At 43.1% G+C, this 21,755-nt stretch overlaps 5 protein-coding genes across 6 annotated transcripts; 3 read left to right on the top strand and 2 right to left on the bottom strand.

The window, feature by feature from the left end:
- Positions 1–1,178: 1,178 nt before the first annotated feature.
- On the top strand, positions 1,179–3,448 carry LOC102720771. The gene is made up of 2 exons (XM_006648600.3): positions 1,179–1,780; positions 2,576–3,448. Exons 1-2 carry the CDS (start codon positions 1,583–1,585, stop codon positions 2,963–2,965), a joined length of 588 nt encoding a protein of 195 aa, XP_006648663.2. The 5' UTR covers positions 1,179–1,582; the 3' UTR covers positions 2,966–3,448.
- On the bottom strand, positions 3,445–5,437 carry LOC102710467 (mediator of RNA polymerase II transcription subunit 30-like). The gene is made up of 3 exons (XM_040520309.1): positions 5,044–5,437; positions 3,934–4,011; positions 3,445–3,869 (listed from the first exon to the last, which is right to left on the bottom strand). Exons 1-3 carry the CDS (start codon positions 5,356–5,358, stop codon positions 3,774–3,776), a joined length of 489 nt encoding a protein of 162 aa, XP_040376243.1. The 5' UTR covers positions 5,359–5,437; the 3' UTR covers positions 3,445–3,773.
- A 2,999-nt stretch (positions 5,438–8,436) lies between these two features.
- LOC102709990 lies at positions 8,437–12,171 on the top strand. 2 transcript variants are annotated; one of them, XM_006647209.3, is made up of 2 exons: positions 8,437–8,681; positions 9,289–12,171. In XM_006647209.3, exon 2 carries the CDS (start codon positions 9,429–9,431, stop codon positions 11,619–11,621), a length of 2,193 nt encoding a protein of 730 aa, XP_006647272.1. In that variant the 5' UTR covers positions 8,437–8,681; positions 9,289–9,428; the 3' UTR covers positions 11,622–12,171. The 2 variants fall into 2 exon arrangements, with proteins under 2 accessions (XP_006647272.1, XP_006647273.1); XM_006647210.3 differs by lacking the exon at positions 8,437–8,681 and adding an exon at positions 8,715–9,062.
- Positions 12,172–13,129: 958 nt separating this feature from the next.
- Positions 13,130–18,240, bottom strand: LOC102709709 (U6 snRNA-associated Sm-like protein LSm6). Its single transcript, XM_006647208.2, has 3 exons — positions 18,061–18,240; positions 13,659–13,772; positions 13,130–13,568 (listed from the first exon to the last, which is right to left on the bottom strand). The coding sequence occupies exons 1-3, from the start codon at positions 18,191–18,193 to the stop codon at positions 13,522–13,524; spliced, it is 294 nt and encodes a 97-aa protein (XP_006647271.1). The 5' UTR covers positions 18,194–18,240; the 3' UTR covers positions 13,130–13,521.
- A 319-nt stretch (positions 18,241–18,559) lies between these two features.
- On the top strand, positions 18,560–20,823 carry LOC102721053 (acetolactate synthase 1, chloroplastic). Its single transcript, XM_006648601.2, has one exon. The coding sequence runs from the start codon at positions 18,589–18,591 to the stop codon at positions 20,539–20,541; it is 1,953 nt and encodes a 650-aa protein (XP_006648664.2). The 5' UTR covers positions 18,560–18,588; the 3' UTR covers positions 20,542–20,823.
- Positions 20,824–21,755: the final 932 nt, after the last annotated feature.

Here is a 21,755-nt window from a genome sequence, read left to right on the forward strand (position 1 = left end):
ATATCAAACTAACATCAAATCTATGAAATATAGTTCAAACTTTATTCCAATATTTTTTAAAAAATATTTACATTTATTTTCTATAGGGTCAAAAGAGCAAGGGCAAATCGGTCAAGTCGCCCAGGGTCACTCAGTTGCTTCGTTTTTAAAAAAGTGGGTTAAATTTGTAAAGTTGAAAACGTAGAGTTAAATTCGTAGTTCGCGTTCAAAGTAAGGTAAGATTTACAATTGCCTCTATAAATTAATGCTAAAAAATAAATTTTGGTGAAAAATTTCGAAGATCAACTCTAAGGGCTCCTTTGAATCACATAAATGAAAAAAGTAGAGGAATAGGAAAATCCTATGTAAGTGTAAAACGGATAATTGCAAAACATAGGAAAAACGTAGGAATAGCCGTTTGATTGGACCACAGAAAAAACACAGGAATCTGAGAAGAGATAAAGACACAAAGGATTTTTTCCATGAGGTTCTATCTCTTACTAAATTTTCTCCAAAGCTTATATAGGAAAAGGTATTCTATAGGAATTTTATAGGATTTCATAGGGTTTATTCTTTTGATTCAAAAGGCTTTATGAAAAAATTCTTATAGAAATAAAATCCTCTAAAATTTCTATAAATTTCGTTTAAATCAATGGGGATCTAAATATATGATTGAAAATTTAAATTATATCTTACAAGCATAAGGATAGGATAAAAGCACGCTCGAGGATGGCCTAGACGTAATTTTTACTTATCTGGGACAGAGAAATCAGGGTCTGTTTGGTTCCTAGGGGCTTTTTTAAGTCTACGTCACATCGAATATTTGGACACTAATTAAAAGTATTAAATATAGATTATTAATAAAACTCATCTGATACTCTAGACTATTTCGTGAGACGAATCAATTAAGTCTAATTAGTCCATGATTAACGAATATGATATTACATTAAATATTTGCTAATCGTGCCTTAATTAGGCTTAAAAAATTTGTCAAATGAAATAGCTTTTATTTATACAATTAGTTTTATTATCATTCTATATTTAATATTTCTAATTAACATCTAAACATCCGATAGGAAAAAAAAAATCCGTAGAACAAACAGCGGCATATTACATGTCGAAAATCAATCGACCCTATTTTTTAGACGGATGAAAGCAGGCAGAAGGCACTGGTTCGGGCAGGTCTCTCGAGCACCACAGCACGTGGCGCGCACGTGCCCAGCCGACTCCCCTACGGCTGCCGCGTGTCGCCCATGCGAGGTGCGCTCCCCCGTCGACAACGACGCCGGCCACTGCCAAACCGCTGCCGCGCCATTCCTGGATCCCACCACCCCTCTCGCTCTCGCTCCCCGTCGCCGTCGGCCGCTAGCCGCCCCCACAGCCCACCCCTTTTGGCAGGGCCTGCATCACCACGCGCGCAGACGCGTCCCGAAGAATCTCCCGGCGGGATCCACGACGGTGGCGTGAATCAGTTCCCTGTACATCGGTTCCCTCCAATCAGACGCCGCCGTGGCTGCTGCTCCTCGCTGTTCTTGATCGGAACTGGGGAAGGAAGCGGCCCGCTTCGGTTGTCTTCTTCCTTTGTTCATCTTCTTTTCGGTTGATGGAACCGGACATGGTCATCGGGCGCCGAGATGGGGCTGGCGGCGCGAGGGAGGAGCGGAGGAGGAAGGCTGAGCTGGTGCAGGAAACCGTCCGTGAGCTCCTGGAGGACAGGAGGAGGGAGCGCCAGCGCCGCGATGGAGACGGGGGCACCGAGGAAGAAGACGAAGACGGCCTCCTCTCGTCGTTGCTCTCCAAGGTATACATCCATTAGTCTGCTACTCTGCATGACTCCTTGTTCGTCTGAAATTGTTTCAGAGTTGCAGATGGACCGCGCACTTCCTACCGATTTTGCATTTTAGTAGATTGAGTTGAACATGGTCATTGAACAATGGAATTACTGTTGGCGATCGTTTGGCATTTTGGCAAACAACATATTTACAAATGAAAATAATTTGTGTATAAAACTTTTATATACATGTTCTTAGTGATCTATTCAAAAATAAACTATTATGAATAAATCTCTAAATTAACTCTAAATTTAATGTTAAAATTCAAAGTCTGTTCCTTGACCTGCATCTCTCTTGTGAAGTATTTATGAAATCCAAATGATGATTATGGATACACTAATTCTAGGACGTCAGGTACACAATCGAACAAAAGCACCAATTATTGTTGCTGTATGAGATGAAAACCTCATGTACAGTTTTGGAACGGAGATTTTTTGAATAGAATGAACGATCGTAACAGATGTTGGCTCAATCCGAAGGAAATTATGCGGAAGCTTTGCAGAATTATTATGAAGCTATGCGACTAGAAATTGATCCCTATGATCGAAGTTGAACATTACATGCCTACATTCAGGAATCAAAATTACTAGTGTAGGCAGACAACTGAATGTAAGATTGGTGTTCCCTTAGCTTACAGCGTTTGAGACTGAACCACCTGAACTACTGAACCTAAGTATCCCTGCAATTAACTGGTGCAACTAACCTCCATTTGTTTCATCCTTTTCTTGATGAGAGTGCTGAAACAACGTTGTTTCGCGCTGCAGGTGGATGCAATGCAAAAGAATGACGATTTGAACTTCCATGCTAATTCTGAGGATAGACAAGAAACCGGCAACGAGGTCAAGTTACGCGACATAGCCAAAGACCTGAACAAAATCAAGAGGCAGAACATGATCACTCACATTCTACTCGGCACCGTCATTGTCATGACCGCCGTCTGGCAATTCAACGAGGTGTCGTTTCTCCTGGCCGTGAAGAAAAAACTGAGCAATCCTTTCAAGTCACTGGGGGAGTTGATCAAGGGTTCCCTGAAGGGGAGAGGGAGGCCGATGATCGAGGCACCACCGTTGCCCCCAGTTGGCGTCCCTGATGTTACTAGGAATGATTTGCCATTGCTACTCATCAGCAACGGCAACGGCAATGATGATGACTGAGAATTAGTAGGATTGTTATGCCCACAAAGGTCTGAAGGCTGATTGCTGCAATGGAAAACTGTAAATGTTGTTTGTTGATTCCTTGGGTTGTTGCAGATTTGTATGTTCATCTTGGTATCAACTGGAAATGCGCCGTCTTCTTCTAAGAATTGGAAGCAGATGGCCTTTCTTCAGTTGTTGAAAAGACATCCTTTCTTCAGTTGTTGAGAAGACATTTTTGAGTTGTTCTTTAAGCAATGAAGTTTGAGAATTAAGCAGCTCGGGTGCTTGGTTCTCTTGTTCTGGACTGACGTTCTGAGTTTATTGTTTCCATGTAAGATAGGAGTAACAATGATCACAGAAAATTTGTTCAATGCTTCGAACTGTTCATCTTGTTCACCAACCGGTAGAACAGAACTCTCCCAGTGGTTTACTACTATGTTGAGATAGCGATGAACCATTATAGCTGTAAATTCTGTGAGCTCAAGGAAGAAAATGCATCATGTTCAAAGCACTCGCATTATATGGCTTCATAAACTTCAATAACTTAGTACACACATTTAACCCATTAACAGTCTGAAGGCCTAATTCTAGATTTCATGTCCATACCAACAAATAAAACACATACAGATACTCGGAGATTCAGAGTCGGTTGCTTACAATTCTCGGTCATATACATACATACAGATACAGAGTCTTCAGTTGCTCTGTGGCAACTGACAAGCAAGTCAATGAAAAGCTTCCCTGTACGCTTCTGATTCCACTAGCCCAAGATGCCTTTGGGGATTTTACTGCAGGAGCATGCAGTTGATGCGTGGTAGTACACCAATTATATACCTGAGCTCTGCCACATAGATACATCCGATATTAAGTCCCGGAGGTGATCTACGAGGCATTTTACGTCCTTGTTTTTGCTTTCAATTTCCTGCAGTGAACAAATGAGGCTTGATGAACTTGCATTATTTGATAATATAGTATATAATTAGTACCTTTCTCAAAACAGATACACGATCTTCCAATTTCTTGATCTCAGCTGTATCTCCTTTGTCCTCTGTTGGTCCAATCTCCTAAAAGAATCACAGTAGGCCATACTCATCATCCAAACAGATGAAAGAGCATTAAGAAATAAGCAAATTTTTTTTCATAAAATAATAGAAACGAAAAAAAAATATCTTTAAAAATATCTCAATTCTTTTTCTACATCTAACTGCTTAAAGTTATTACCCTTTTGATTTTGAAAAGGAGAAACTCCTGCTATCTGCTTATCCATGTCCTAGACGCATGTAGCAATGTGAACCTAGTTTTTTCAACACTAATTTATGCATAAGATAAATTCTACCAAGCACTAAAGTTGCATATATCGCGGCAAATGAGCGTATAAAATCTTATGTGGAAGAGAGCAGGGGAAAAGAGAAGAAAGCACAAGCGCAAGTAACAATCAAGTGCTTTGAAAATATAACATACAACTAATAGACTATTTGAAGGAAGGTTATTAGTAAAAAAATTAAAACACAAGATACACCATTGATGCCATATTGTAGATTTGTAGTAACATGGTTTAGTAAGAAGTGCTAGAGATTGTATCTAAAATCTCATAAAGCTCCTTCAGTAACATGCCCTTAGTGCACATAAAAAAGGTCACTCACTAGTAAGGGGTTGTCTGTGAAGGCTCTCATAACCAATCTAATTACCCATTAAAACAAATCTACTCAACATAACACAATTTGATGCATACAGATGACTGCTTCGGAGTTGTAAATGCAAAATATTTTCACTTCTGAAACAAAAGTATTTTGTACATCAAAGTCAAAATCTTTTCATTGGCATGTACATAACATTTTATTGACACTCCATTACATAGAAAATGAACCCCCCAATCTACATTCATAAAACAATGTACTGTATTTTACCTTGTCATTTCAGCAACAGTTTAGTTGAAGCAAGCATCTAAACAATATCATTAGAATCAGATTACTAATGGCCAACTCCTTCCAACCGATCAGTCTATTTAGCAGCAAAGAGGTCATTCCAATGCTTGTAAATAGCATTCCCAGGGTCAAGATTGTTTTTTATTTCGGTTACCAGAATGGAAATCTCACCTGAGCGCGACAGGAGGATACCGCAGTGATGGACGCCCGCAGCGCCGCCACGGCCGTCTTGTAACTGTGCCTCGCCTCGTCCAGCGACCCGCCATGGCTAGGGCTCGCTCCGCGCCCGCCGCCAGGGGCGGCGTCGGAGCCAGCAGCTGCAGGCGGGTCCTGCTGCTGTTGCTGGTGCTGAGAGGAGGACCAGAGCGCGGGGTCGGAGAGCTCGTGGTCGATGGAGGTGAGGATCTGGAAGGCCGCCGCGATGGCCTCCTCCAGGTGACGCTGCCCCTCGCCGGCCAGCTCCTGGCGCCGCCTCGCCGCAGCCATGTGGGCCGCCGGAGGTGGAGAGCGAGCGTTAAACCCTGTACTACTCGCCTGTCAGATCTGACAACAGGCAAAATACAGCCCAATTAAGACCACCTTGGAACTGTTAGGGTTGTTCTGAATTCATTTTCACATAAAATAGTTTAATTTTTACAAAAATTCTCACAAAATTCGTCGAAATGAATAGGCCCTTATTCTTGTGAAATCCTGTGTCCGAAAAGAGCAAATATTATTTATTCTTACATAGATCCATGTTCTTAAAACTTAAGGTAAAATATTCCCTAAGAAAAACACCACAAGGTCACAAGGTTGATAGACTGGGAGCACCATCTATCAAGACGTACAGTAGCTCAAACTATAACTATGGTGGAACCTATTCACCTCGATGCTCATATTTATGCCTAATTATCACATCTATCAATATCGAGACATCATTTATCGATTTCAAACGGTAAGGTGTGTGCGCATTCATAGATTACATAGATGAGTGCGTAGGCGTGTATATGAGCGCTTGCGTTTATATTATGTTTTTTTAAAAAAAAAATACAAGAATCTACTGCGGTTTTGAATATAACCACGCCTGATTTAGTGGTGTGGTGTTTCAGATTATCTGAATTTGACTTCTGATGTAACAACAGCGGAACCAGTCACTGCATTCCTTTCATAACTGATGATCCTAGCGTGGTATGCTTCATACGATTCACTGTGACATGTATTCTCATTAGGATCAGGGGCACGCTTACACCAAATCTCTTTCGGACTGTTTTATTACAATCTGCGGTTGCAGTTGTGAATGTTTTCAAGTACCCATTTCAATGAACGACTTTGTGTAACTCGGTCTCCCAATTCAGCCCGTAAGCGAATACTCTTAAGATATTTTGATTTATCTAGATTAATATATAGATCAATAAATATGTTTTATATATCTATCAAAATCATTAAAATACATATGAATCCAGCAAGAATCAGAATATATTATAATATGGGAAAAACTTTAGTATCTTCAAATCAAATGTGTGATGATTTCATGCTAAACAAACTCCAATCTAAAACAGAAGTGAAAGGACTCAGCTCCAAATCTCCAATGGCGGAACCAGGACTAGGGTAGATACGGCCTAAGCCCCATACCTAGGTTTAAATACTTACTTAAATTAGATGAATCTATCTTATAAATTCTAAAAAATAATTAAGCATACGGTAGCATAGCCCTAGGCTTAAATTTTTTTTTGGTTTCTCCCCTGCTCAGCTCAGCTGTCTTCTCAAGTAAACTTGAAGGCCCCCCAGCACATCATATTCCACTCTGCTTGAAATGCTGGTGCTCTTGTCAAGATCACTAAATTTCAAGACGAAATTAATGGCGAACAACAGTGTCAAAATGTCCCAGGGTTATCGTCGGGCTTTTTAAAGAAAAAGCAAAATGATATATTTATAAATAGAAAATAATTTCTGAATAAAACTTTTATATACATGTTCTTAATGATAAAAACAAATACATAAACATAAATCACGATGAGAAAAAAAAAAGAAAATCTAAATTTAAGGTTAAAAGTTTAAAATTTGACATATAATCATAAGCAACCTCCGTCTTTGCGCTAAGCACCCCACAGCAGGATGCTTTTCTTCCCTTGTTTGCATGCATGTGCTCACTGTTCAGTTCTTTAAAAGACAGCTAGTTTTGATGTTGGCATGTTTCTCTAGATGGAAGTACTAATAGTAGAATCTTGAACCGAACATGCAATCCATGCACACGATTCCCTGCTATCTGCTGCATCGAGCCAATTGATAAACCAGACTCACTTCATGTCATCCAAGGCAGAAATCGTTTCACTTGTTCAGATGCTGAGAAAGAAGTTCTCAACATGCTGCCATCCTCAACTCACATTGCACTCTGCATATCTGGAACTGCCACACTGCCTTCCAATCCACTCTGACCTTAAGCAGTAGCAGAAAGGCAGGGAACACCCACTTGTAGTTGCAGCTGATCTTCAGATCGATGGGTCTATCTGAAGAACATTCAGCTGATCAACACAAAAAAGAGCCAAACGCCAAGATCAACTCCAGAATGGAACTCCACACTTTTGCAGCTGAGTGCTCATTCAGTTCCAGCCTTCCAGGTCACTGACCATTGCAGCTTACCATGGCTCAGCTCAAAATGCTCCACCTAATTATCCTATCTGCATGTTTCTGAACACAGGTAAGTAATTAGACATGCAACTTACTTTTCCACCTTAAGATGACAGTGCTTTCCTGTGATATGACAGTGGTTGGTTTTGTTGTGATATGAACAAAACAATAATGACCTTGTTAACCACCACTTCAATAGCAACTAGAGTAGCAGTACTAGCAACATGTGTCAGTGCCGCTGTATATTTCTTCAGCTGGCACAGTACAAGGAAACGCTAAAAGGTGATGTGTCAATGATGATGTAGAGGTGGAGGGGGGGTGTACTTAAAAGAGGTGAGACATGAAGGGTGGGTCCCACGTGTGCAAAAAAGCTTCTCACACGCATACACGTACACGGCCACAAGGGCATCCAACAACAGCAACAAAAAAAAAAGAATAAAATAGAATAAATCAAAAGGAATTAATTAGGGTTAAGAGAGACTTTTCCTGTTTGGTGCGTGTGATTTTAACCCTTTGGACTACGCTGGGTGAAAACCCTAATTTGCCCCTGTGTGTTTAGGCTAACCCAAACCCCAACAGTGGGTTACCCACCCACATGAGGTTACCGAAATACCCTCCCAAATAAAGTGCCATATACGTATAAACGTATTTATTTATACATGTATACGCTGTGTGCTTTCGTGTGGGACCCACAAGGGGCATTTATGACATTTTTAGGTGCCCTATGTTGACATCAAAATTCCAGCCATGATTAGGACATGAGAAATCCTGAATACTAGGTTGAGTTTAATTAGGGTACCACACAATAGTATTTAATTTGGCCAAGTAATGGTGCTCTTTATTAGGACCATTAAAAATGACGGAAAAGTCCCTGTGTTTGCCGTAACCATGGTTAAGTTTGGGCAGGCATGAAAATTAATTTTTGGCATCAAATGAGGGCAATGTTCAAAACTTTTAGGGCATCGAAACAGGTTGGAATTTTTTTTTTTACGCATGGCCTACTTTTTTTTCCTACTACTACTAGTAGTAGTAGCCCTCAGGTATCAGAATTTTTTGTGAGTTTGACTAAAAGTTTGAGAGAAAAAAAGGGTCTTTTTTTTTAAGCCCTCAAATAAAATTTGGGGAAAAAATACAAACATTTTCGGCGCCCGTGGCTCCGAATCCTCCCGAATTCGCGCGCGTCGTCGAGCTGGTCGGCACAGGTACTTGCTAGATCGATTGTTCGCCTTGTTAGCTTCCGATCGAGCTGCGGTTCGCCGCCGGCCGTGGTGGCTGGCGGCAGATCTGGGCGCCTAGGGTTTGGGGCCTGTTCTTGGGGACCCTCCAGTGTTCTTGGCCTTTCGAGGTCGGAATTGCGCGTTGATTGCTGCGCGGGGGTCGCGAATCGCGCGGATCAGTTGGGATTCGTTGGTTTGGGTTGAGCTGGATTCGTGGGTGTGCCTCGTTCTGGATTCCTTCCCCATTTCTCGCTTCGGTCCCATCTCTGCCCAAGCGCGGGCGCTTCCCCCCACCGGAACGCCGCCTTGGTTCGAAGGTGCTGCGCCGCAGGAGCTGTGGAGATGCTTCCCAACTTGATTTCGTTGGTAGGTGATGAGCTCTAGCTTGCTTGGATCGATTTGGGAGCTTTGTTCTTGTCTTTTTTTTTTAATTTTATTTTGTTCTTCGTAGTCTCCTACTACAATCGCAGCGTGGTGGAGCCGTGGCCGTGGGGTGCTGATAATGAGTAGTCTAAAAAAATTTTGGGGTTCAGCTGAACCCCGATTCTGTCTGTTTGGTACAAAATTCCTCACACCATTCTGTTCCATGCAGATTTGTGGCATTGAAAATATCATGGATAGTGGATTCAGGATGATGCGAGGAGTATATTAAGCCTTTGAATAGTGGTTGGTCTTGGGCTCCTTTGCTCCTGCTCAAGACCAACTGATTGCTGATCAATTTCGGAGGTGAAGATGGACGCGGAGCTGAATTCTCGCGCACTGATGGATGAAGCTCTCAAAGCAAGGGATGCTGCGGAGAGGAAGTTCCATGCACGCGACGTCAAGGGTGCACGGAGGTCTGCAATCAAGGCGCAGAACCTATGCCCGTCGCTTGACGGCATATCTCAGATGGTCTCTACGCTTGAAGTTCTGCTTGCTTCTGAATCGAAGATCGATGGAGAGAACGATTGGTACCGGATCTTGTCCCTCAGTGCCTCTGCTGATGAAGAGGAGGTAAAGAAACAATACAGAAAGCTAGCTCTCCAGCTGCACCCTGACAAAAACAAGTCAGTTGGTGCTGAGGGGGCCTTTAAGCTTATCTCGGAGGCGTGGGGCGTGTTGTCTGATAAGAGCAGGAAGATGATTTATGATCAGAAGAGGAAGGATCATCCTGCCACTAATGGAGCCAATGGTTTGTATACTTATGATAAGAAAGCTCACAAGCGGGCTAGAAAGAATGCTACGGCTTCTGCAGCTGCAGCAGCTGCTGCAGCTGAGGCTACTACCCGTCCTGTGGGACTTGACACATTTTGGACATCATGCAATCGCTGTCGGATGCAGTATGAGTACTTGAGAATTTATCTGAATCACAACCTTCTGTGCCCAAACTGTCACCATGCATTTATGGCTGTGGAGACTGGATATCCTTGCAATGGAACCAGCTCCTCGTTCTCCTGGTCAACCAAGCAGCAGCAGCAGAACCACAAGCACTCATATAGCTCAGCAAGCAGAACCTCTGGTGTTCAAGGAACAGGACATGGCATATACCAACAAGAGAACTCTTATGAGTCCTATAACAGCCAAAGTTTCCAATGGAATCAGTACTCCAAGACAAATAGTTCTGCTGGTGCAAATGTTTACACTGGTACTTCCTCAGAGAAATCAAAAAGAAAGCATGAGGAGAGCTATATATACAACTATTCTTCAAGTGGCAATGAGTTTGGGCAGGAGAGAACTACATCAGGACGTGGACGGTTTTCAAAAAGGAGGCAGAATATTAATAATGGATATGTTTCTGTTGATTGTAATGGAGATAACAAGGAAACTGTGGCTGCAACTGCAGGAACAACTGTGCTTCCTGATGTTGGGAGGGTTAATGGTACTTCAGTGGAGAAATTTAGATCAGCAGTAAGTGGACGAAGAGCTAATGTCATGAGGGAGATCTTTCAACTTGACACACGAAGTCTTCTTATTGGGAAAGCCAAGGCGGCAATCCATGACAAGTTACAAGATCTGAACATTTCAGCAACAAGACATATTGCAGCCAAAGGGAAAGCAGAAAGAAAAAATCACGTGGACACCGATGTTAAGGGGAATGGCACCCTCCCGCATAATCCAAGCAATAAATTCAAGATATGCAACTCAAAAGGTGCTGACGTTGATAATCCTGCAACTGACGAGAATAATCTGGAACAGAAGCGTGTGCCCGTGTCGATTGATGTCCCAGACCCGGACTTCTATGATTTTGATAAAGATCGCACAGAAAGAACTTTCGACAATGATCAGGTGTGGGCTACATATGACAGCGAAGATGGCATGCCTCGTCTATATGCAATGGTGCAGAAAGTTATTTCAAGGAAGCCTTTCAGAATCCGGATGAGTTTTCTTAATTCCAAGTCCAATACTGAACTGTCACCTATTAGCTGGGTTGCCTCGGGTTTCTCCAAGACGTGTGGTGATTTCAGGGTTGGAAGATATCAGATTACTGAAACAGTTAACATATTCTCCCACAGAGTTAGCTGGAGCAAAGGCCCTCGAGGAATTATCAAGATTGTTCCCAAGAAAGGTGATACTTGGGCTTTGTACCGAAACTGGTCTTCTGATTGGAACGAGCTTACTCCTGATGATGTGATATACAAGTATGAGATAGTAGAAGTGATTGACGATTTCACTGATGAGCAAGGTGTGTCTGTCATCCCCTTGCTGAAAGTTGCTGGTTTCAAAGCGGTCTTCCACAGGCGCACAGACTCTGATGTGGTTAGAAGGATACCAAAAGAAGAGCTTTTCCGCTTTTCACACAGGGTTCCTTCTCGCCTGCTCACTGGGGAAGAAGGCAACAACGCTCCGAAAGGCTGCCATGAATTAGACCCTGCTGCAACTCCAGTTGACCTTCTGAAGGTTATTACAGAGGTAAAGGAAGCTGCCGTGACAGAAATTTCTGAATAGTACTCCTCAAGTGGAGTTACAGAGGTCAAGGAAGCAATGCCTAAAAATTCCATGTCAAGATGCACTGAGCTGAGAGTGATGATCAGCGTTATTTGGCTCTTAGCTCTTATCATGCGATCTAACTTCTGGCTGATGACTTGGACTATGTTGCCAGGGCAAACAGCTGATGTTGAAAACTCCTGACCATTAATTTTTTAAGGCTTTTCTATGTTTAATTTTATTTTAATACGGTATCGCATAGAGGAAAAGATAACCAGGGTGCCACTTATGATGATGAGGCCAGTTGCCAAAGGCATGGCAATCCTCACTGCTTGCTAAGAGGTGTCACTCTTCCTTACTCTGTAAGGTACGGTAGTTCTGCATACGAGCTTACTAGACTGCTGCTGGGCTTCTCACTGTATCCAGTCTGTACCCTGTACTCATTTACTTAATATGTTGTATTTCCTTAATCCATAGTATTGTTAGCTATACTTTGTCAGATTCAGTGACTATTGAACACTGGGAAGTGACTCAAAATGTTAATTCCATGTCTAGTTCTGTGGTGCCCTAATTATTTGCTCTCTGTCTTAACATTGTTGTGCAGATGCTGTCGATTGTGAACTTAAAGGGTTCTGTTACATCAAAATAAGGATGATCTGTAAATTTGTACTGTTTTACAGCCTCGTTTGTTCATGTTTGTAAGCCAAAATTTAAATTTTCAATCTTAAATTGAAATAAATTGTAGAGTTTTTCATCGTTTTTAATTTTACCATTGGCATTGGCTTTAGATCGTTAAACATGTATATAAAAGTTTTATTCATAAAATAGTTTTTGCTCGTAGATATGTACTGCTATCAGAACTCAGAACTGCTGATGCTGCAGAAACAAGGTTACATTCTTATACATAAGCATTGCTTTCTTTTCTTCCCATTTCATTTGGCAAAAAAAAAAATCAAGGTTCCTTAAATGTTTGTATTTACTCGTAATCTTTACAGAAACTCTGGTTGTTACACGCAATGGAATATTTGGTTTGAACCTCGGAGGCTAGCCTGTGAATTGGGAATACGTAGGATGAATTTGTCAATGGGATGTATAATGTTCTCTATTTTATCCTACAATTAGCCTCCCTCCACTCTTAAATTCTAAATTTAAATTTAGAGTTGATTTTGAGGATATTTTTTATCGTAGATTATTTTTCATCCTTTGATTTTGATTTTAGATGATATAAGAAACGTAAAAAATTTACCCACAAAATCTTTTTTAATTATTAATAAATCATTTCACTTATGCTTAATTCAAACAAAACAACCAGATTCCGAAGTATCCTCATAATTTTGTACTCGGTTGTACCATGGCATCAAGTATTCATTTGCGAGATGTAAGATGATCAGACTAGTAAGATGGATTCAGACAAACACGAGTCTGAATTATCTGATTTCTAATGATGAGCAAAGCCTAGCCCGCATGTTATTAGAAATTTTTGGATTTTTAATTTTATTTATTACTGGTGTATAATGGCCGCGCGCATGTTATTACTACGGATGTATAATGGCCATCCGAGGATCATGCAATGAGACGATTAAAATCGTGAGGATATGCCGGTACAGTGACCCATCCGTACAAAGACAGCAGGCACCAAGCCCAAGATACAAATCTTATCCATATCACTGAACACTGAAGATCCACTAATCACCACAGACATCAAGAGCGCAGCAGACCACAATCTGTAGAATCTGCAAAAATCGAACATAGCGTATTTTTTGGGTACAAATATCTGGTGATTAGTCTTCTATTCCTGACAGCATCTCTCGCCATGTAGCAACCACGAGATTGACAGGAGACATTCTCTAGAGATTTGACCACAGAAGAAATCAAGTTGCGATAGTGGCAGGCCCATTGAACTGCATGCTGTCGCACCTTCTCATGCACCATCTGTGAGGGTACGCTTTGTTGTGCTGATGTATAGAACTGTATGCACAAGACATGTATAAGGAAGTGCACCGAGTGTCAGATGAATATTTGTATTTGTTGTGTAGGGTTTTTGCATAGTATGCGTACCGTTGTTTCCTCGTATGAAAGCATCGCCGTACTTGTTCTTCAGCTGGCCATTTACATATTCTTCCGTTTGCTCCATTGCAATGTTCATGTAACCATCAAGACACGCCAAAATACCTGGTTCATACCAAAATAAACCTTTTATATATAAGCATAATGGAATAATCAAATTCGCTGGATTTTGTTCAGTTAATCATTTGGATCATAAATAAGGAAAAATAAAGGAACATTCACAGCCCATGCACACTAAAAATAACGATAAAACCTAACTGGTGAAAGCTTAAAATATTATAACTTTATAGGCAAAAACAGAACATATTTTCTTCTCAAATACTGTATGCTTCACAAGGTCTAAGGTGCAAGTAGGTCACATTGTCCCAGCGAGCAAAATAGCATTTAGGCAGGCTTTCAATGTAGTGTTCACCTAGGGATGGCAATTCTCCTTGCGGGTGCGGTGGCTATTTTTTCCCCACGGGGATTCAGGGTGGGGGGGGGGGGGGGGGGGGGGGGGGGGACGGTTTTACACCAAGGAGGTGATTTAAACTTTAAAATACAGTACATACTAGGCCCAGGTGTAAAAGCCCAGTAAGAACACAAACCCTAGATGATGTGTGCCTCAGAGCCTGCGCTCCTTCTCTCGTCTCTCCCTAACTCTCTCTCACCTTGCCAGCGGGGGCACGAGGCTATGCGGCGGCACATCGACGAGGGTGGGCGAGGCTGCTGCGGCAGGGGGGGGGGGGGGGGTGGCCCCGGCATCTTTGCTTCCTTCTCCGGCGAGTCCCTCAATCCCTCCCTTTCTCTGTGCACATTTTCTCGGGGGAGGCAAGGCCCTGACCCGGTTCAAGGATCTGTCGGGGTCGGGGCCAGGGACGGTTTCACCCCGTTTTCGTTTTCGAGGCCGGGGGCAGGGATGAACTTCAAGGTCAGGGCCGTTCTTCCCCAACCTGGCCCTGACCCGCCCCATTGCCAACCCTATGTTCACCCATTACAAAAGAAGTGAATGTGCAACTTCAGACATGTTCTTTACTTATATTGTTGCTAGTTTTGTGGGGCTTAATCGCGAAAATATAGCATCAAACCAGAAACTTGCTTCTACATTGACTTCTGAAATCTAACTTCATATCTTCCTATTTATCTGACATTCCAGTGACCACTACAACAATGACTTAAGCAAATCCATAGAGATCCTTGTATGTGAGCCTAATTCCTGATTGGATCCTGGTAGGATTGGATCCCAAACAAGGCCTTCAACTCTGAAGCATGTTATGAATGTTCAAATCCAGAGAGAACGGCACCTTTTTAAGAGATTTACTATTCAACGCTTCAAAACTCGGAAGCATCTAATGAATAGGTTCAAGTCCTGCTCTAGCTTCGGCAGCAGTTCTCCTACAAAGTCAAATTTTCATCTGAACATGAGGGTCATATTTGTGCCAACTCTCAGCAAAATTTGTCATTCAAGAACAAACGAAGAGAGTTATTCAAGAACACACAACTAAAAATTGTTGGTCAAGTAGTCAACAAAAAAAATGCTTGGATTGGAAATGAGCCCAATATGGTTGGATATATAATACTAAAATCTTACACAAACCACTCTACAAAGGAAAATCCAAATGCACATGTGCACTTCAACAGTGGAAGCTGGAACTTAGGGCAGATAGTTTAAATTAGTGTTGCAATTCAGGATCCTGCAACCTTGATGTCAAGAGTATATGTGCAGTTCTGCAGTCAATAATTCCTATGACCTGGTGAAGTAGGAATTTATGAAATCACCGATAATATCAGCATTGATGCTTCCTACATGCTCTCAGGGGCATGTTATCACCTTGCAATATGTGTTCACAGTTTCAACTTGCTGGTTCTTTACCAAGCTGTCCACATGAGCACATGATATGATGTATCTCCCCAAACTCATTGTTTCCAATCAAATAGACTAGATGTGCATATGTATTTCCTAGTGTGGGGTGTTTTGTGTTATGAGAAGCTGGTGCTAGAACTGTGAAAGAAAAGGGCCTTAGGGTGCACATTGATTTAGACTTCAGTTTCTGACCTACAATATATTTTTCATTATTTCCCTTACTTGTTCCACATCATAAACTAATCAAGAATTCTGCCTTACTTGTTCTAATATTTAGCTTAAAGATGCTGTATAGTAGTATGACAGAACAACCATTACACTAACCTGAATCACACTAAGGTGAATTCCACATACATGGAATTAGTCTACAAACCTAACCCTAACACATTGGCTCAAACACAGAAAAAGAAGTAAAAAAACACATCACACATAGAACTCAGTTACCCTTGTTTCACTAAGCACTGGTACCAATTTTCAAATTAGGGATCTTATTGTTTCATTTCTAGGAGGACATGGTTCCAAACTTCCAAGTGCATCTTTGCATTCTGCAAATGAATTTCCACTAAAATATGTATACTCCTTTAAAAGGGAGTAAATGGTGAGTGGTGAATCTGCCACTAACTCCCCAAAATTCTGACATGTGAAACCACTGTCCATCCCCTCTCCAAACCAACCGTATGGTAGAATATTTTAAGTCATGGATAGGCCCTAGAGCTCTCAACCATAATCATCCTTACAAGCTAATAATAAATGTAACCTTTTCATATGAGAGTGAAAACTTGGCAAACAAAGACCTCTAATTAATCCTAAAAATTCAAAATAGACTCCCTCTTTGCAATGTGCTGAGATGTGATTTTTAATTATGTAACAACAGACATGCATTTTGCTAGTGGGCTAAATGCTAACAATTTGAAAAGAAAAAAGAACAAATGTAACAGTGGCACAGAATTGTATGACTCAGTGGTGGAGCTAGGAATTTTACACTGGGGGGTCGATTGCCATTCTTTCATATTTTAGTGGGGTCATTTTTACAAGTTTCAATGGATTTAATGTAAAAGGGGGACCTGTAAGGGTGTTTGTAAAAAAGTTGTGGGGTCAGGTGAACCCACAGCTAAGACTAATCACATACTAAATGGCCGCATTAAGATAAGCCACTGAATTAGTCTAAATCTAAACGACAAACTGCATAGCGGACAACCATCAACTCCTCAATCCCCCTCCCCCTTTCTCCCTAGTTCACGTAGATGTGACAACTAGTCATCAGATAAGGTTTATAGTTGGCATTGCAAGCTGTCAGCAAATGAGTAAATGAGAAGGGCAATCATCATGATCCTCATCTTCCTGTCTCACATTTGGAGCTGATTTCAGATCAAAACAGTAACTCAGAGGACAAAATAGATTTAATCCGAATTTCCATTAAGTAAGATACCATGCAATTGGCCATAGTATATAATAAGTTTATTATACAAGCTATACATGATAGCTACTGATTCAACACTTATGCTTCAGCAAAAGGGAGAATGTGGTGCATTTCTGATAAAATTGTTCCATTCAGATGTCTAAGGGACGAGGAGACGAAAGAACTACTGGCAAGTAAACCTTATACATATAGTTGCAGACACTGGTACACCTCCCAATGAATGGAATAGTTATGATCATATTAGGATATTTAGGTTCTAGGTAACAATTTCAATCATGTGTGCACCGCAATGTGAAGTTGAGAACTACACACTCCTAACCACAACATAAATGCAATATGCTCATGCTCATGTGATGGCGACCCCTTATTGCCAAACCCAAAGAAGGGAAATGTCTCTCTATCTCAATAATGCACAGTTACCTTCATTTAGTATAATCTACTAGGTATCACAATGCAACCTTCAGCACAGATCTATTCCCTCTCTTAACTATTAACTAGTTCAGCTGTTGAATCCAAACAATTTTTAATCATAACGCTCAGCAAATGACCACACAGCATGCAGTACCTTAAATTACCTTATGTTGAATAGGAAATTTTATGTTTAGTAGTTCACAGCGAAATGGGGAACTTCAACCAGTAAACATAAAAGCCCCTCCGACCTAGTAGCACTACACAAGACAGAGTCAGTACTCAGTAGCATGATTAACAGAGTAGTAAATTCTGTTCATACAAATACTCCATCCGACCTCTTACAAAGCTAAAATTAACAGAGGTTCATCTAGGGTTTAACCATAAGGTAGCTATTAGAAGTACCAAAATAACTCCAGATAAACAAGATCCCTCACAAAAAAAGCGGTCATATGATTTTTCAAGAAGTATATTTGCAGGATTTTAAGAAACAGTGGACAAAAATCTCCCGTGGCCATCATACCGACTGCCAAATCCTGCAAAGCGCACAGCACACCTCTCCTTCCCTCTGATTAACCAAAGTAAACGCAGAGTTTTCACGAAGGTAAAAAGAGATACGGGTGCAACAAGCGTGGCATTCGCCTCCGTACACGGGTCTCTCTAGGGTTGAGGCGAAAAAAATGAGAATGGGGAAGAAGTTGAGCAGGGGGGAGTGGGGTTACCACGGTAGTCGACGCCGGAGTTGAGCTTGACGACGACGGGGCGTCCCCTGATGGACTTGAGGAAGTCGGAGGGCGTCTTCACCGCCCCGCCGCCGCCAACGGAGCCCGACTTCTCGCCGCCGCCGCTGCTCATCTTGCTGTATGTGCTAGTGCTAGTGCTAGTGCTAGGTCACGCCTTCGCCTCCGAACCCGATTTCAGATCAACCTCTCCTCTTGTCGGATCCTATCCCCTCCCTCGACCCGTTAAAAGGATATGGACCCACATGTCATCCTCAGACAATGACACGTGGACCCGGATCGGCCGTAGTGGCAATGCTATCCTTATCCCGACAGGTGGGACCCATCTTGGCATGGCCCACACAGTCAGTGGCTAGCGCACGAGGTCGGCGTCGCATCCCATCCGAGCCACACGTCTCGTCTCACGCCGCGTCAGCGCGCGCGGACAAAACACCCACACCCCCACACACTCCCAACCCCTCTTCTCTCTCGCTCGCCCAAACCCTCTCCCTCCTCGCCGCCGCCGCCACCATGGCAACCACCGCAGCCGCCGCGGCCGCCACCCTCTCCGCCACCGCCGCGACGGCCAGGACGGGCCGCAACCCACTCCGGCGCCAGCGGCACCACCTCACCCCCGCGCGGCGCGCGGTGGCGGCGGCGGCGTCAATCAGGTGCTCCGCGGTGTCCCCCGCCACGCCACCGTCCCCGGCCCCGGCGCCGCCCGCCACCCCGCTCCGGCCGTGGGGCCCCTCCGAGCCCCGCAAGGGGGCGGACATCCTCGTGGAGGCGCTCGAGCGGTGCGGCGTCATCGACGTGTTCGCCTACCCCGGCGGCGCGTCCATGGAGATCCACCAGGCGCTGACGCGCTCGCCCGTCATCACCAACCACCTCTTCCGCCACGAGCAGGGCGAGGCGTTCGCGGCGTCGGGGTACGCGCGGGCGTCCGGCCGCGTCGGGGTCTGCGTCGCCACATCCGGCCCCGGGGCCACCAACCTCGTGTCCGCGCTCGCCGACGCGCTGCTCGATTCCGTCCCGATGGTCGCCATCACTGGGCAGGTCCCCCGCCGCATGATCGGCACGGACGCCTTCCAGGAGACGCCCATAGTGGAGGTCACCCGCTCCATCACCAAGCACAACTACCTGGTCCTTGATGTGGATGACATCCCCCGCGTTATACAGGAAGCCTTCTTCCTCGCGTCTTCAGGCCGTCCTGGCCCGGTACTGGTGGACATCCCCAAGGACATCCAGCAGCAAATGGCTGTGCCGGTTTGGGACTCATTGATGAATCTACCGGGGTACATTGCACGCCTGCCGAAGCCACCCGCGACCGAATTGCTTGAGCAGGTCCTGCGTCTGGTTGGCGAGTCACGGCGCCCGATTCTCTATGTTGGTGGTGGCTGCTCTGCATCTGGTGATGAATTGCATCGCTTTGTTGAGCTGACTGGTATCCCAGTTACAACTACTCTGATGGGCCTTGGCAATTTCCCCAGTGATGATCCATTGTCCCTGCGCATGCTTGGGATGCATGGCACAGTGTATGCAAATTATGCAGTCGATAAGGCTGACCTGTTGCTTGCATTTGGTGTGCGGTTTGATGACCGTGTGACTGGGAAAATCGAGGCTTTTGCAAGTAGGGCGAAGATTGTGCACATTGATATTGATCCAGCAGAGATTGGCAAGAACAAGCAACCACATGTGTCAATTTGTGCAGATGTCAAGCTTGCTTTACAGGGCTTGAATGCTCTGCTGGAAGAGACCACAATAAAGAAAACCTCTGATTTTAGTGCATGGCACATTGAGTTGGACCAACAGAAGAGGGAGTTTCCTCTGGGATACAAAACTTTTGGTGAGGAGATCCCACCACAATATGCTATCCAGGTGCTGGATGAGTTGACAAAAGGAGAGGCAATCATCGCTACTGGTGTTGGGCAACACCAGATGTGGGCAGCACAATATTACACCTACAAGCGGCCACGGCAGTGGCTGTCTTCAGCTGGTCTGGGTGCAATGGGATTTGGGCTGCCTGCTGCAGCTGGCGCTGCTGTGGCTAACCCAGGTGTCACAGTTGTTGACATTGATGGAGACGGTAGCTTCCTCATGAACATTCAGGAGTTGGCTTTGATCCGCATTGAGAACCTCCCTGTGAAGGTGATGGTGTTGAACAACCAACATTTGGGTATGGTGGTGCAATGGGAGGACAGGTTTTACAAGGCAAATAGGGCACATACATACTTGGGCAACCCAGAATGTGAAAGTGAGATATATCCAGATTTTGTGACTATTGCTAAAGGGTTCAATATTCCCGCTGTCCGTGTGACAAAGAAGAGTGAAGTCTGTGATGCCATCAAGAAGATGCTTGAGACCCCAGGGCCGTACTTGTTGGATGTCATCGTCCCACACCAGGAGCATGTGCTGCCTATGATCCCAAGTGGTGGCGCATTCAAGGACATGATCCTGGATGGTGATGGCAGGACTGTGTATTAATCTATATATTGGCAAGGTCCCGCCTATGTTTGACCTGAATGACCCATAAAGAGTGATATGCCTATGATGTTTGTATGTGCTCTATCAGTTACTAGGGTGTCAACTATGAACCATATGGTTTTTTATTTTACCTGTTTGATGTGCTTGGCATGGTAATCCTAATTAGCTTCCCGCCTACTAGGTTTCTAGTGTGTTGATTTATGTAGGCATATGCATCGCACGATATCATGTATGTTTCTTGTCCTACATATCAATAAGAGAATAAAGTATTTCTATGCAATAGCTATGAGTTTTAACTGTTTTAACGATTGCTAAACTTATGTTTGCTCAGAGTTCATCTACCAAAGTACTCTCCTTGTATGATCAGTCATTTGCTGGTAAAAAAAATTGAAGTAGTACCTTTTTCCTTGTAGACTTTGCAGTTACAGAAAAGATAAACTTTGAATCTCCTGCTCTCCCGCTCTTTGGTCGATCCTATTGGGACCTATTAGGAATTATTCTTATTTGTTTGACAACTATAGGAGCTACAGGGTGAAGTATTTATCGATATATTTAGTCATGCCGTGTACATTAGCATCAAAATCAAGCTATTCCAAACTGCTAAAGATTATGGGCGATTGCTTCAAGTTGCCATACATTTTACAGCTGAAGTTAGAAGCATGCCATAGAATGTGGCTAAGAAATAGTAAGCCACATTTTTTAACATCGTGTATCTTTTACAGTTGGAATTCTGGTCTCATATACAACCATCATCTCCGTATTAATCTCCATGTTTGATGGCACTGATGGCAAGCCTATAACTAAGCCCAAACAGAATTTGTATTTTCAATCTTAAATGTGGACCACTCTTTCTGATGCTAGCGGGAAAAGCCCATTGGGTGGATTCGGGATCCTATCCTACGATTGTGACCGACGCGACGCTATACCGGAGGTGCTTCTACGGGGGTCCAGTTTTTTATTTTTCAAAATTTGGCAATTTGGCGCAGTACGGGAAAAGGGGGTTGATTTTGAGATTTGTTAAACGAAGTTTATTTTTTTTGGCTTTTGTATCGCTAAAAAATACATATATAAAAATTCTGTTTATAAATTATATTTCGTTTGCAAATATGTCATTTAGCTTTTTTTTTCTAAAGAATCACCCCAAAAGTCCAAAAAAAAAAACAATGCCAGACGTTATGAACTACAATGAACATTCACTGGCGGGACACTGGTCC

This window comes from Oryza brachyantha, chromosome 2 (genome assembly GCF_000231095.2).
Source record: "Oryza brachyantha chromosome 2, ObraRS2, whole genome shotgun sequence".
NCBI classification, from domain to species: domain Eukaryota; kingdom Viridiplantae; phylum Streptophyta; class Magnoliopsida; order Poales; family Poaceae; genus Oryza; species Oryza brachyantha.

What these genes read in the sequence shown, in the direction of transcription:
- LOC102720771 (XM_006648600.3), top strand. Translation starts at nt 1,583, where the DNA reads ATGGAACCGGACATGGTCATCGGGCGCCGAGATGGGGCTGGCGGCGCG. An exon ending in TCTCGTCGTTGCTCTCCAAG is followed by an intron (nt 1,781 to 2,575) that starts GTATACATCCAT and finishes TTCGCGCTGCAG; the next exon opens with GTGGATGCAATGCAAAAGAA.
- LOC102710467 (XM_040520309.1), bottom strand. Translation starts at nt 5,358, where the DNA reads ATGGCTGCGGCGAGGCGGCGCCAGGAGCTGGCCGGCGAGGGGCAGCGT. An exon ending in TATCCTCCTGTCGCGCTCAG is followed by an intron (nt 4,012 to 5,043) that starts GTGAGATTTCCA and finishes TGATTCTTTTAG; the next exon opens with GAGATTGGACCAACAGAGGA. An exon ending in GTGTATCTGTTTTGAGAAAG is followed by an intron (nt 3,870 to 3,933) that starts GTACTAATTATA and finishes TGTTCACTGCAG; the next exon opens with GAAATTGAAAGCAAAAACAA.
- LOC102709990 (XM_006647209.3), top strand. Translation starts at nt 9,429, where the DNA reads ATGGACGCGGAGCTGAATTCTCGCGCACTGATGGATGAAGCTCTCAAA.
- LOC102709709 (XM_006647208.2), bottom strand. Translation starts at nt 18,193, where the DNA reads ATGAGCAGCGGCGGCGGCGAGAAGTCGGGCTCCGTTGGCGGCGGCGGG. An exon ending in CTCCGGCGTCGACTACCGTG is followed by an intron (nt 13,773 to 18,060) that starts GTAACCCCACTC and finishes GGTATGAACCAG; the next exon opens with GTATTTTGGCGTGTCTTGAT. An exon ending in TTTCATACGAGGAAACAACG is followed by an intron (nt 13,569 to 13,658) that starts GTACGCATACTA and finishes TTGTGCATACAG; the next exon opens with TTCTATACATCAGCACAACA.
- LOC102721053 (XM_006648601.2), top strand. Translation starts at nt 18,589, where the DNA reads ATGGCAACCACCGCAGCCGCCGCGGCCGCCACCCTCTCCGCCACCGCC.